Below are 15,257 nucleotides of genomic sequence, written 5' to 3' on the forward strand. Positions count from 1 at the left end.
TAATAACAGAAATACATCTTGTTTTTGCTTGGCATGTGGATCTGTTCTGCCTGATTGCTGAGTTTGTTGCTAGGGTTGGTAAGTAAACTCTCTCATTGAGCAGAGTAATCTGAGCCAAGGTGATCCTGGCCTCAATTTCATACACGCGGTTTGTATGGATGCATGTATGGCTAAGAGTGACTAACTCCTGTTGCCACATTCTTCATGCGGTTATTGGTATTTATTTTTTGTCAACATAGCACTACACAGTCAAGAATGAAAGTATATCCTATATGATGATAATGAAATTGCTTTAGTTTGTACAGCAAATATAAAATAAATGACTTTCAAATGTGTCAAGCAATTTATTGATCTGGTGTATTTGGATTTTTGCTTGGTAACCGACGTTCTTCATAATTTAATTCCAATGTTTATAGTGATGTTGAACTGATGCTGAATTATGAGTGAAGTTACATTTTTATTAAGGAGGCAGAGTTAGAATGTTCATAGATGGTTGAGAGAATCTCACAATGACTTCTTTGAATATTAATAATCAGTGTTTGCGGCTACATTCTACAGTCTATCACAGTCTATCTTTTCTGACACAACGTAACATTTAAGCATATACAGTCAAACATGGATAACTCGCCCACGGATAGCTCGAACACATGGTTAACTCGAACGGTTTCTTTGGCTCGTTCCCACGTAATGATAAATTGCTATAGATAACTCGAACTCAACACTGTTAATTCGAGCTGTTTTTTTGCCCAACGGCTACCGAAACGATTGTTATCGCTTTAGAAAATCACTTTATTCCAAGCCATAGAGGTAAACCTCAACTTTTCGTAATTCATAAGCGTCGTTATTACCACCATTGGCAAAATGGTGGTAATAACGACTTTTTGTCAACGACTTTTCTAAAGGTTTGGTGAAATTTGATTTATACCAAACATCCGCTTAGCGATCGCCCTTTGGAAGCAAGGTAAAGTGAGGTAATCTTTGCATAAACTTCAAGAAAAATCGGCAAAATTGATCGTGGGTAAAACGCTCAAAAGAAAAAGATGTCTTTTCTTTTGAGCATTTCAACAACGATTAAGTTTTGCCAATGTCAATCTAAAAAACGTTCTGGCAATAACATCACCTCAAACAACAAACCAATCTCAAGTGATAGAAAAATCTCTATACTTTTTGATAAAAACGTTTAAACTTTACATTAGAAGCATTTAATTTGAAACAAGCCATTTGTGCTTTTGATTTATATTATAGTTTGTATATGTACATTTATCTACTAATAAATTAGTAAATACATGGACTTGTGACAGTGCTCTGATAACTTGAACGCTCGGATAATTCGAACACTTTCGCTCGGTCCCGTGAAGTTCGAGTTATCCATGTTTGACTGTATATGACTTTACATGCAAAGTAATTTCCAGCATGCGATTTTCAAGGTCTAGCTTTTTTAAATAAAGGTGAAGACGTTGAATGTAAAATTGAAAAAATACGAAGATAAATGAAAAATATTAAGTTTCAAGTTAACAACTGACACTGATCTATGTTTGATTAAGAATAAAAACCTAATATATTGTTTCTTTATTAGTTATCTTTCTTTCTATAATGTGATTGTTTCAATCATGTAACTATCAACAGTCTTTATTATGGAGTTGTTGGAGGGTTTTGAGCTGTGGAACAAATTAAATAAATTACATTGAATTCTCTTGATAACATTTAATCTGAGATTTGACAGTTTTAGCACACAAAATGGCGTTGACAGACGGAATTAAATTTGTATGAAGATGTTTGTTTGCATCTTTGAGCACTCTTGCGAGTTATCCATCTCTCAACTTATCATTATAATACTAAATATTATATTATGATAATAAATTGTTTAATATTTTGTTATATTAATAAATGTAATATTATGATAATAAATTGTTAAATATTATGTTATGTTAGTAAATTTTGCATTTTAATAATGAGTTATTAAATATGTAATATTAATAAATATCATTTTATAATAATAAGTTATTAAATATTGTAATATGTTAGTCAATATCATTTTATAATAATAAGCTATTAAATTTTGTGTTGTTAGTGAATATATTTATCATTAATTGCATTTCCATACCATGAACATTGAGTACTGTCTAATCCTATTGCAGAGGTGATTCCGAGATTATGGGGCACAGCAGGACACTTTTCAAAGTTAACAAAATCTGGTGATACGAGATCACAGTTGTTCTTAATGAACTGGCTGAATCTGCTGCCTTTTTCTCATAGTTTACGGAGATGCTTGCATCGACGGATTCATCACGAGTGCTCATTACTTTTCACAAGGTTGGTGACGACATGTAAATTGCATCGATGACCATTTTTCTTTAATGTACATTTTTAGGTTGTTCCTTAGTTGTTATCCTCACCGATTAACACGGTTATTATTTTTTAAGTTATCTGCATTATTAACGCCTAGTCTTCCTGCAAATTAATTCTTCAATTATATTTTATAATATATAATTGAAGAATAAATATTTTATTCATATATAATTACTCAATACATATATGCTTATTATACTTAGTCATATAATTACTTAATTAATACATAGTTCATATATAATATTTACATACCAAGGTTTCATTTTTAAGCATCAAAATTGATAAGTATTAAAATTATGCACAAATTTCACTTAATCTTTTATAATGCCTTTTCTTTACAAATTGCTAGGACTTGCAAGTTATGTGAGCATCATGCCAAGCGCATCAATTATAATCCATAATCGTTTTTGCTATACATAAAATGATGATTTGTACAGAAATGGATTCGTGCTCTATTTTAGTACAATCTGTCTTGCATATACAGAGGAATCTCTACTTATGAAATACTCTGCATATAAAAATTATAGTTACGAAATGTTATGAAGTTTAGAAAATTGGCTTCGACCAATTATGAGAGTAACCGCAATCAGAACATGTCGATAGATAAACATAATTTACATATGAGAGTAACCGCAATAAGAGCATGTATTTTTTTATTAGATTTTGTAGATGGCACACTAATGGCGTTACATACAATGGTTATTACAGTGAAAGCTAGCTTGAAGAGGCGTGTCATCATGTTCGTATTGCTAGGCTACCTAACCAACCTACCTGTAGTTATTGTCAAGCATCTATCTGTGAAATTACTTAGACCATATCTTCCTGCAGCTTCAACGGACCAGTGGCCATTGAAACTGTAGCTGGATCTGATGTGAGAGATATAATGTTCTTCACATACCCACCGGACAATATCCAATCTTCTCTCAACTTCATCAGTTACTCTGGAACAATAAAGTTAACGACCATGTCAAGATTGGAGTTGTCTTCAGATATCGTGAACGAAGCAGTAGCTAATATGGCTGACCAGGTTAGTACGGTTCTTTTGTGTGGATGATTACCTTGGCTATGTCTATAATTGTGTTTACATTGTATAACTCAACATTTCTAGAGCTTTTTGTATTGTTGAAAATACCGTAAAACCTCTAATTGAACACCATGGCACTCTATCTTTTAACCTTTGTTTATAGTGGCAGTCAATTATAGGTGGCGTTCCAATAGAGGCTGGCGTTGTATTTTTCAAATGGCTCATCAGAATTTTGGGAAGATAAATTTAGCCATTGTTTAAATATTTAGAATGCAATAAATCTGCTAACATAACTCCAAGTTGTCAAATATCTCTCAATAAATATGTATCGAGAAACTGAAAAATATCTTTAGCAGTTGATATCTATTGCTTGCAACTAACCCACGATGATATTATAGCCTGTGTCCTGCTTTGCGATTTGTTGGAGCTTTCAATTTTCATTTCATTCTAAATTTGAAGACATTTTTATTTTATATCTATATTTAACACTGTTGCATAAAAGCTCATTGTACACATTGATATATTTGCTACAGTTTACAGCGAAAAATAGTTTTTTATGTGCAATAGAAGAGGAGTTAAGAGCGTCGATCCATTGTAAGATCAGATTACCGCAATGAAGCTGTTAAATAGTTTGCTATAAATCTGCAAATTTATAAGTTATATAATGATAATCGATCAAATATTACAGATATGTATTCATGAACAAGTGAAATAAACGAGCCATACTTATACTACATGCAGAACCAAAAATTAATGTTTTTAAAACAAAAATATTTACATTGTTTGCTCGTATAGGTGCGTCCTGATTGTTGCTTTCGATGGATAGAACATCTTTTGGTTGTCAAATACCTTCCACAATCTCTATATTAAGTCGATATTAGCGTCCAAACAATTTTTTGGCCAAGCAATTTTTTTACGCGTTGCATTTAGCCCAAATGGAATGCGTAAAAGCTTTGCTCGCTACATGCAACCTTTAGCCTAAAACTAGTTGTTCATCTATCATCGTAAACGTAAACCGTTTTTTATATGTATGTACTTTGAAGTATCAAGACCCCGTTAAACAAGGAACTACTATTAGCCTGAGACAGTTAATAATTATTTCTATGGCGTTGCTTTCAAAGTTCTAACGGAAAAACGAAAAGCTTTTGAGTTGAACAATGAGAGCATTAATTGTTATTGATGTAAACAATTTATTATTAATACTATTTTGTGGGCATTTTTCTACCTATCAATTGATATTATGATTGTCAAAGTGGTGGTCAAATGGAGGTGGCGTTCAAATGAAGAGTGGCACTCTATTTTTCAACCCATCTCTCAGAGTGGCAGTCAAATAGAGGTGGCAGTCAAATAGAGGTGGCATTCAAATAGAGGTGGCGTTCAGTTGGAGGTCTTACGGTTAATTATGTTGTACCAAATTATTGATTCACCTCAACTTTGGGCACAATTATGATAGATGTGGAGTTTGTTTCCCACGGTTAGCCATTCTAGCCCTAGCTATTCCAACTACTGTAAAACCTCTAATTGAGTGCCACCTCTAATTGACTGCCACCTCTATTTGAATGCCACTTCAATTTGACCACCACTATGGGAAAGGGCTTGAAAAATAGAGCACCACCCTTTAATTGAAAGCCACCTTTATTTGACCGCCACTTCAACATTCTTTGTTTTTCAAGAACCGATAATAGCAAGTGATCAGTAGAAAAGTGTCCACAAAATCGTATTAATAATGAATCGTATACATCAATAACAATTAATTTTCTTGTTGTCCAACTTCAAAGCTTTTCACCTTTTTTTGGTAAAACTTTGAAAGTAACACCATAAAAATAATTAATAACTGCATCAGGCTAATAGTAATTCCTTGTTTAATGTGGTCTTGATACTTTGAAGTATATAAAAACGGTTTAAGATGGTACATGAACAACTAGTTTAGGCTAAATGTTGTGCTTAATGCGCTTGCGGCTAAAAGTTTATCTTTACACGTATTTGTGCAAAAAGCAATGCGGAAAAGTTTTTGCTCCGCTAAAAAAATGCTTTAATGCTAATATGGACTAGTTCAGCAGTGCAGAAGAAGAGTTGAGGTCAGAAGACATTGTGGAAGGTATTGAACAATCAGAAGATGTTCGTTCCATCGAAAGCAACAATCAGAATGCAACTGGCCAAGCAAACAATGCAAATTTTTTCCAAGTTCAAATTTCAAAAGTTTCAAATTTTTGTTTTTGCATGTATTATAATTAAGGTTCGTTTTGTCACTTGTTCATGAATATATATTTGTAGCATTTGATAGATTATCATTATACAACTTATAAATTTGCAGATTTATAGCATATTATTTGATAGCATCGCTGCGGTAATCTGATCTTACAATGGATCGACACTTGCGCCTCCTTTTCTGCAATTCCATCAATGAGTACAAAGAGATTTTATTCAACATTGTTAAATGTAGATATAAAATAAAAATATGTCTTCAAATTTAGAATGAAATAAAAATTGAAAGCTCCAACAAATTGCAAAGAAGGACACCGGCAATAATATCATAGCAGGTTAACTGCAAGCAATAGATATCAACTGCTAGAGATATCTCTCGGCTTTTCATTGCATATTTACATGTATTATAAACATTTGATAGATTAGCAGATTTATTGCATCCAAAAGGGGTTAATGTTGCTCCACCGGAAAGAGCGCAAAATATAGGCGACATTCGCTTCGCCCGTAAAAAGGCTAAATTTATCTTCCCAAAATTCTGACAAGCCATTGGAAAAATACAGCACCAGCCTCTATTTGAAGGCCACTGCTATTTGACTGCCACAATAGAGGAAGGGTTGAAACATGGAGCGCCATAGCGTTCAATTAAAGGTCCTACGGCAAGTATACCCACATTTAATTCGCTAATGACAATGACAAATTGTTTTTGCTGTCTGCCAAAATTACAGCAATGCTGTAATTCATTGAATGGTATATATATATATATATATATACCATTCAATGAATAGTATTATATTTAATGAATTAGTATATATATATATATATATATATATATATAACGTTTTATTTGAATTCGTAATCATCAGCAAAAGGATGTTTTTCATTACGCGGCAAAACAAAAATAACAAAATAAGTCATGAATTATTGAATGAGTTGAACAACCATCTTTTAAAAGTTGATAGTCTAATAATGTTGCAGAGGAGCCAGGACAGTGAATTAAAATTAGTAGTAACAGAAAGTTCATAAACTGAAACATATGATGGTGGATGAAGTATGTTGGTGTCAATGGTATGAGTTAATGAAGTTTTTAATAAAATGATAAATACAATGGAGAAATTAAATAACATCTGACAGAAGAAAGCTAATTTTCACTGTAATAACATTAAGCCATTTTCATAATTTTGTAGGCTGGTCTTTTATCAATTTTATTTGAAATTTATGCTACAAATTTTTAGTTGATTGTATCTGCTGCGAAACTTTCATTAATCTAAACTTTCAGAGTATGTGCTCAGTGGATAAGTGGCTGCAACCTGCCACAAACGATGCCTTCAATTTACATGTGATTTTAATTGGAACTGACGATATGTATAGTACATCATGAAATATAGTTTTGTACATACAACATGCAAATATTGCGCCTGCAATATGATTTGTTACTTGTAATATTTCTTAACTTTGTGTTTTATGGAGTGTTTTCTTACCAATGAGGTGCTGCATATCTTTACAGCTAGTAGAGATAAATAGAATGGTGTTCCAGAGATATTTCCCAGAAGGCTTTAATCAAGATTACTGTCCATATTTACGACCTCAATCTTCCAGCTTCTTCACTGAGGTAGGCTACGTACCTTCATTCTATAATGTTTAGTCAATGTTGTAACGCAGTGCTTATATTATTTGTTTGGCCACCAAGGGTCAGCGGGATGCCTTAATAGCTAGGTGGAGTGTAGGCTCTTAGTGACTGCTTCAACAGGTCTATTCCTCACCCAACTACGCTTTGAAACTACACAAACTCAGATAGCCAAGTCTGAGTTAAGGTAGCTAATAATATTAGGTCTGAGTTGTTTAAGGTAGTTAATAATATTAGTAGGTCTGAGTTGCTTAAGGTAGTTAATAATATTAGTAGGTCTGAGTTGCTTAAGGTAGTTAATAATATTAGTAGGTCTGAGTTGTTTAAGGTAGTTAATAATATTAGTAGGTCTGAGTTGTTTAAGGTAGTTAATAATATTAGTAGGTCTGAGGTGTTTAAGGTAGCTAATAATATTAGTAGGTCTGAGTTGTTTAAGGTAGTTAATAATATTAGTAGGTCTGAGTTGTTTAAGGTAGTTAATAATATTAGTAGGTCTGAGTTGTTTAAGGTAGTTAATAATATTAGTAGGTCTGAGTTGCTTAAGGTAGTTAATAATATTAGTAGGTCTGAGTTGTTTAAGGTAGTTAATAATATTAGTAGGTCTGATTTGTTTAAGGTAGTTAATAATATTAGTAGGTCTGAGTTGTTTAAGGTAGTTAATAATATTAGTAGGTCTGAGTTGCTTAAGGTAGTTAATAATATTAGTAGGTCTGAGTTGTTTAAGGTAGTTAATAATATTAATAGGTCTGAGTTGTTTAAGGTAGTTAATAATATTAGTAGGTCTGAGTTGCTTAAGGTAGTTAATAATATTAGTAGGTCTGAGTTGTTTAAGGTAGTTAATAATATTAGTAGGTCTGAGTTGTTTAAGGTAGTTAATAATATTAGTAGGTCTGAGTTGCTTAAGGTAGTTAATAATATTAGTAGGTCTGAGTTGTTTAAGGTAGTTAATAATATTAGTAGGTCTGAGTTGTTTAAGGTAGTTAATAATATTAGTAGGTCTGAGTTGCTTAAGGTAGTTAATAATATTAGTAGGTCTGAGGTGTTTAAGGTAGTTAATAATATTAGTAGGTCTGAGTTGTTTAAGGTAGTTAATAATATTAATAGGTCTGAGTTGTTTAAGGTAGTTAATAATATTAGTAGGTCTGAGTTGTTTAAGGTAGTTAATAATATTAGTAGGTCTGAGTTGTTTAAGGTAGTTAATAATATTAGTAGGTCTGAGTTGTTTAAGGTAGTTAATAATATTAGTAGGTCTGAGTTGTTTAAGGTAGTTAATAATATTAGTAGGTCTGAGTTGTTTAAGGTAGTTAATAATATTAGTAGGTCTGAGGTGTTTAAGGTAGTTAATAATATTAGTAGGTCTGAGTTGTTTAAGGTAGTTAATAATATTAGTAGGTCTGAGTTGTTTAAGGTAGTTAATAATATTAGTAGGTCTGAGGTGTTTAAGGTAGTTAATAATATTAGTAGGTCTGAGGTGTTTAAGGTAGTTAATAATATTATTAGGTCTGAGTTAAGGTAGTTAATAATATTAGTAGGTCTGAGGTGTTTAAGGTAGTTAATAATATTAGTAGGTCTGAGTTGTTTAAGGTAGTTAATAATATTAGTAGGTCTGAGTTGTTTAAGGTAGTTAATAATATTAGTAGGTCTGAGGTGTTTAAGGTAGTTAATAATATTAGTAGGTCTGAGTTGTTTAAGGTAGTTAATAATATTAGTAGGTCTGAGTTGTTTAAGGTAGTTAATAATATTAGTAGGTCTGAGGTGTTTAAGGTAGTTAATAATATTAGTAGGTCTGAGGTGTTTAAGGTAGTTAATAATATTAGTAGGTCTGAGTTAAGGTAGTTAATAATATTAGTAGGTCTGAGGTGTTTAAGGTAGTTAATAATATTAGTAGGTCTGAGTTGTTTAAGGTAGTTAATAATATTATTAGGTCTGAGTTAAGGTAGTTAATAATATTAGTAGGTCTGAGTTGTTTAAGGTAGTTAATAATATTAGTAGGTCTGAGTTGTTTAAGGTAGTTAATAATATTAGTAGGTCTGAGTTGTTTAAGGTAGTTAATAATATTAGTAGGTCTGAGTTAAGGTAGTTAATAATATTAGTAGGTCTGAGGTGTTTAAGGTAGTTAATAATATTAGTAGGTCTGAGTTGTTTAAGGTAGTTTATAATATTAGTAGGTCTGAGTTGTTTAAGGTAGTTAATAATATTAGTAGGTCTGAGTTGTTTAAGGTAGTTAATAATATTAGTAGGTCTGAGTTGTTTAAGGTAGTTAATAATATTAGTAGGTCTGAGTTGTTTAAGGTAGTTAATAATATTAGTAAGTCTGAGTTGTTTAAGGTAGCTAATAATATTAGTAGGTCTGAGTTGTTTAAGGTAGTTAATAATATTAATAGGTCTGAGGTGTTTAAGGTAGTTAATAATATTAGTAGGTCTGAGTTGTTTAAGGTAGTTAATAATATTAGTAGGTCTGAGTTAAGGTAGTTAATAATATTAGTAGGTCTGAGTTGTTTAAGGTAGTTAATAATATTAGTAGGTCTGAGTTGTTTAAGGTAGTTAATAATATTAGTAGGTCTGAGTTAAGGTAGTTAATAATATTAGTAGGTCTGAGGTGTTTAAGGTAGTTAATAATATTAGTAGGTCTGAGTTGTTTAAGGTAGTTAATAATATTAGTAGGTCTGAGGTGTTTAAGGTAGTTAATAATATTAGTAAGTCTGAGTTGTTTAAGGTAGTTAATAATATTAGTAGGTCTGAGTTAAGGTAGTTAATAATATTAGTAGGTCTGAGGTGTTTAAGGTAGTTAATAATATTAGTAGGTCTGAGTTGTTTAAGGTAGTTTATAATATTAGTAGGTCTGAGTTGTTTAAGGTAGTTAATAATATTAGTAAGTCTGAGTTGTTTAAGGTAGTTAATAATATTAGTAGGTCTGAGTTAAGGTAGTTAATAATATTAGTAGGTCTGAGGTGTTTAAGGTAGTTAATAATATTAATAGGTCTGAGGTGTTTAAGGTAGTTAATAATATTAGTAGGTCTGAGTTGTTTAAGGTAGTTAATAATATTAGTAGGTCTGAGGTGTTTAAGGTAGTTAATAATATTAGTAAGTCTGAGTTGTTTAAGGTAGTTAATAATATTAGTAGGTCTGAGTTGTTTAAGGTAGTTAATAATATTAGTAGGTCTGAGTTGTTTAAGGTAGTTAATAATATTAGTAGGTCTGAGTTGTTTAAGGTAGTTTATAATATTAGTAGGTCTGAGTTGTTTAAGGTAGTTAATATTATTAGTAGGTCTGAGTTGTTTAAGGTAGTTAATAATATTAGTAGGTCTGAGGTGTTTAAGGTAGTTAATAATATTAGTAGGTCTGAGTTGTTTAAGGTAGTTTATAATATTAGTAGGTCTGAGGTGTTTAAGGTAGTTAATAATATTAGTAGGTCTGAGTTGTTTAAGGTAGTTTATAATATTAGTAGGTCTGAGTTGTTTAAGGTAGTTAATATTATTAGTAGGTCTGAGTTGTTTAAGGTAGTTAATAATATTAGTAGGTCTGAGTTGTTTAAGGTAGTTAATAATATTAGTAAGTCTGAGTTGTTTAAGGTAGTTAATTATATTAGTAGGTCTGAGTTGTTTAAGGTAGTTAATAATATTAGTAGGTCTGAGCTGTTTAAGGTAGTTAATAATATTAGTAGGTCTGAGTTGTTTAAGGTAGTTAATAATATTAATAGGTCTGAGTTGTTTAAGGTAGTTAATAATATTAGTAGGTCTGAGTTAAGGTAGTTAATAATATTAGTAGGTCTGAGTTAAGGTAGTTAATAATATTAGTAGGTCTGAGGTGTTTAAGGTAGTTAATAATATTAGTAGGTCTGAGTTGTTTAAGGTAGTTTATAATATTAGTAGGTCTGAGTTGTTTAAGGTAGTTAATATTATTAGTAGGTCTGAGTTGTTTAAGGTAGTTAATAATATTAGTAGGTCTGAGTTGTTTAAGGTAGTTAATAATATTAGTAAGTCTGAGTTGTTTAAGGTAGTTAATAATATTAGTAGGTCTGAGTTGTTTAAGGTAGTTAATAATATTAGTAGGTCTGAGCTGTTTAAGGTAGTTAATAATATTAGTAGGTCTGAGTTGTTTAAGGTAGTTAATAATATTAATAGGTCTGAGTTGTTTAAGGTAGTTAATAATATTAGTAGGTCTGAGTTAAGGTAGTTAATAATATTAGTAGGTCTGAGTTAAGGTAGTTAATAATATTAGTAGGTCTGAGTTGTTTAAGGTAGTTAATAATATTAGTAGGTCTGAGTTGTTTAAGGTAGTTAATAATATTAGTAGGTCTGAGTTAAGGTAGTTAATAATATTAGTCGGTCTGAGGTGTTTAAGGTAGTTAATAATATTAGTAGGTCTGAGTTGTTTAAGGTAGTTAATAATATTAGTAGGTCTGAGTTGTTTAAGGTAGTTAATAATATTAGTAGGTCTGAGTTGTTTAAGGTAGTTAATAATATTAGTAGGTCTGAGTTGTTTAAGGTAGTTAATAATATTAGTAGGTCTGAGTTAAGGTAGTTAATAATATTAGTAGGTCTGAGGTGTTTAAGGTAGTTAATAATATTATTAGGTCTGAGTTAAGGTAGTTAATAATATTAGTAGGTCTGAGGTGTTTAAGGTAGTTAATAATATTAGTAGGTCTGAGTTGTTTAAGGTAGTTAATAATATTAGTAGGTCTGAGTTGTTTAAGGTAGTTAATAATATTAATAGGTCTGAGCTGTTTAAGGTAGTTAATAATATTAGTAGGTCTGAGTTAAGGTAGCTAATAATATTAGTGGGTCTGAGTTGTTTAAGGTAGTTAATAATATTAGTAGGTCTGAGGTGTTTAAGGTAGTTAATAATATTAGTAGGTCTGAGTTGTTTAAGGTAGTTAATAATATTAATAGGTCTGAGCTGTTTAAGGTAGCTAATAATATTAGTAGGTCTGAGTTGTTTAAGGTAGTTAATAATATTAGTAGGTCTGAGTTGTTTAAGGTAGTTAATAATATTAGTAGGTCTGAGTTGTTTAAGGTAGTTAATAATATTAATAGGTCTGAGCTGTTTAAGGTAGTTAATAATATTAGTAAGTCTGAGTTGTTTAAGGTAGTTAATAATATTAGTAGGTCTGAGTTGTTTAAGGTAGTTAATAATATTAGTAGGTCTGAGGTGTTTAAGGTAGCTAATAATATTAGTAGGTCTGAGTTGTTTAAGGTAGTTAATAATATTAGTAGGTCTGAGTTGTTTAAGGTAGTTAATAATATTAGTAGGTCTGAGTTGTTTAAGGTAGTTAATAATATTAGTAGGTCTGAGTTGTTTAAGGTAGTTAATAATATTAGTAGGTCTGAGTTGTTTAAGGTAGTTAATAATATTAATAGGTCTGAGCTGTTTAAGGTAGCTAATAATATTAGTAGGTCTGAGTTGTTTAAGGTAGTTAATAATATTAGTAGGTCTGAGTTGTTTAAGGTAGTTAATAATATTAGTAGGTCTGAGTTGTTTAAGGTAGCTAATAATATTAGTAGGTCTGAGTTGTTTAAGGTAGTTAATAATATTAGTAGGTCTGAGTTGTTTAAGGTAGTTAATAATATTAGTAGGTCTGAGTTGTTTAAGGTAGTTAATAATATTACTAGGTCTGAGTTGTTTAAGGTAGTTAATAATATTAGTAAGTCTGAGTTGTTTAAGGTAGTTAATAATATTAGTAGGTCTGAGTTGTTTAAGGTAGTTAATAATATTAGTAGGTCTGAGTTAAGGTAGTTAATAATATTAGTAGGTCTGAGGTGTTTAAGGTAGTTAATAATATTAGTAGGTCTGAGTTGTTTAAGGTAGTTAATAATATTAGTAGGTCTGAGTTGTTTAAGGTAGTTAATAATATTAGTAGGTCTGAGTTGTTTAAGGTAGTTAATAATATTAGTAAGTCTGAGTTGTTTAAGGTAGTTAATAATATTAGTAGGTCTGAGGTGTTTAAGGTAGTTAATAATATTAGTAGGTCTGAGTTGTTTAAGGTAGTTAATAATATTAGTAGGTCTGAGTTGTTTAAGGTAGTTAATAATATTAGTAGGTCTGAGTTGTTTAAGGTAGTTAATAATATTAGTAGGTCTGAGTTGTTTAAGGTAGTTAATAATATTAGTAGGTCTGAGTTGTTTAAGGTAGTTAATAATATTAGTAGGTCTGAGTTGTTTAAGGTAGTTAATAATATTAGTAGGTCTGAGTTGTTTAAGGTAGTTAATAATATTAGTAAGTCTGAGTTGTTTAAGGTAGTTAATAATATTAGTAGGTCTGAGTTGTTTAAGGTAGTTAATAATATTAGTAGGTCTGAGTTAAGGTAGTTAATAATATTAGTAGGTCTGAGGTGTTTAAGGTAGTTAATAATATTAGTAGGTCTGAGTTGTTTAAGGTAGTTAATAATATTAGTAGGTCTGAGTTGTTTAAGGTAGTTAATAATATTAGTAGGTCTGAGTTGTTTAAGGTAGTTAATAATATTAGTAAGTCTGAGTTGTTTAAGGTAGTTAATAATATTAGTAGGTCTGAGTTGTTTAAGGTAGTTAATAATATTAGTAGGTCTGAGTTGTTTAAGGTAGTTAATAATATTAGTAGGTCTGAGTTGTTTAAGGTAGTTAATAATATTAATAGGTCTGAGTTGTTTAAGGTAGTTAATAATATTAGTAAGTCTGAGTTGTTTAAGGTAGTTAATAATATTAGTAAGTCTGAGTTGTTTAAGGTAGTTAATAATATTAGTAGGTCTGAGTTAAGGTAGTTAATAATATTAGTAGGTCTGAGTTGTTTAAGGTAGTTAATAATATTAGTAGGTCTGAGTTGTTTAAGGTAGTTAACAATATTAGTAGGTCTGAGTTGTTTAAGGTAGTTAATAATATTAGTAGGTCTGAGCATAGAGTTATCTCCCCCTAGAGTGATAACTACACGAGCGTTTCCGGTGCCAACAAGGAGCGTTTAGGCCACGCCTCTTTTTTGTGCTAGTCAGTCGTAGTGATTGACTAGATCAATAACATCATCCATGAGAAGGGTTAAACAAGGATCATGAATTTCCAGTTGAGATAGTAATTAATGCTCATATTAAAGAAATGATGATTATAGTTTATTACTCTAATATATGCTTATTATTTAAAGCAATTCAATACCTACCAGGGATTGCTAAACATATTATGGAAATGTTTACTTTTTCATTTCCATAAACAAATATTTCCATAATTTTAGGGAAATGGATATGGAAATTTTATTTTACAAGTATGGAAATGGTATGAAAATGGAAATAATATGGAAATGAATTATGGAAATGCTATGGAAATGAAAATAATATGGAAATGAATTATGGAAATGGAATTAATGTGGAAAGGAATTATGGAACTTTTATGGAAATGGAAATAATATGGAAATGGAAATACTATGGAAATGAAGTAGGGAAATGGAATTAATATGGAAATGAATTATGGAAATGGATATAATATGGAAATGGAAATAATATGGAAATGAATTATGGAAATGGAATTAATATGGAAATGAATTATGGAAATGGAAATAATATGGAAATGGAAATAATATGGAAATGAATTATGAAAATGGAAATTGTGACATACACGTAATCCCTGATACCTACATGACTTGCCAAGGCACTGAATAGATAGTGAGTGAAAGTGAAGGTAATGCAAGCAGTTACTCATAGATAACATACATAGTCATACTGGGGTTGTATGACATTGGTGTGATGGGAAGCTAATCAACTGCCATCAACTATGAGCTGTACTACCGGGTGTTGCCCGAGTAATAAAAAAGTATTTGGACAGAAAATTTATTTTTATATAACATTTATTATTCTAACTTTTAAACTTCATATCATGAAAAAATATTTTTAAGCAGTTTAAATGAATTAAGAGGAAAAAGAAAACAACTCTAAAGGTTTGCAAGCTTTTTTAAACAACTACAACTTTTAAATTTCATACCATGAAAGAAGTGTTTTGTTGAAATAAATTAGGAAAAAAAATAAAACTGTAAATGTGTTTAAATGTAAAATAATTAGCAAGTAATGGCTAAATATAATCTGTTTAGCTATGATTACAA

The 15,257-nt window shown here is 30.5% G+C and overlaps 1 protein-coding gene across 1 annotated transcript in view; it reads left to right on the top strand.

Moving 5' to 3' along the window:
* Positions 1–15,257, top strand: part of LOC137403935 (uncharacterized) — a 40,318-nt gene that overhangs the window by 20,477 nt on the left and 4,584 nt on the right. The window contains exons 12-14 of the mRNA XM_068090061.1: positions 2,139–2,313; positions 3,178–3,376; positions 7,083–7,187. Of these exons, the coding sequence (XP_067946162.1) occupies positions 2,139–2,313; positions 3,178–3,376; positions 7,083–7,187 (479 nt within the window). The remainder of the gene's footprint in view (positions 1–2,138; positions 2,314–3,177; positions 3,377–7,082; positions 7,188–15,257) is intronic.

Source organism: Watersipora subatra, chromosome 9, assembly GCF_963576615.1.
Source record: "Watersipora subatra chromosome 9, tzWatSuba1.1, whole genome shotgun sequence".
Lineage (NCBI taxonomy): Eukaryota > Metazoa > Bryozoa > Gymnolaemata > Cheilostomatida > Watersiporidae > Watersipora > Watersipora subatra.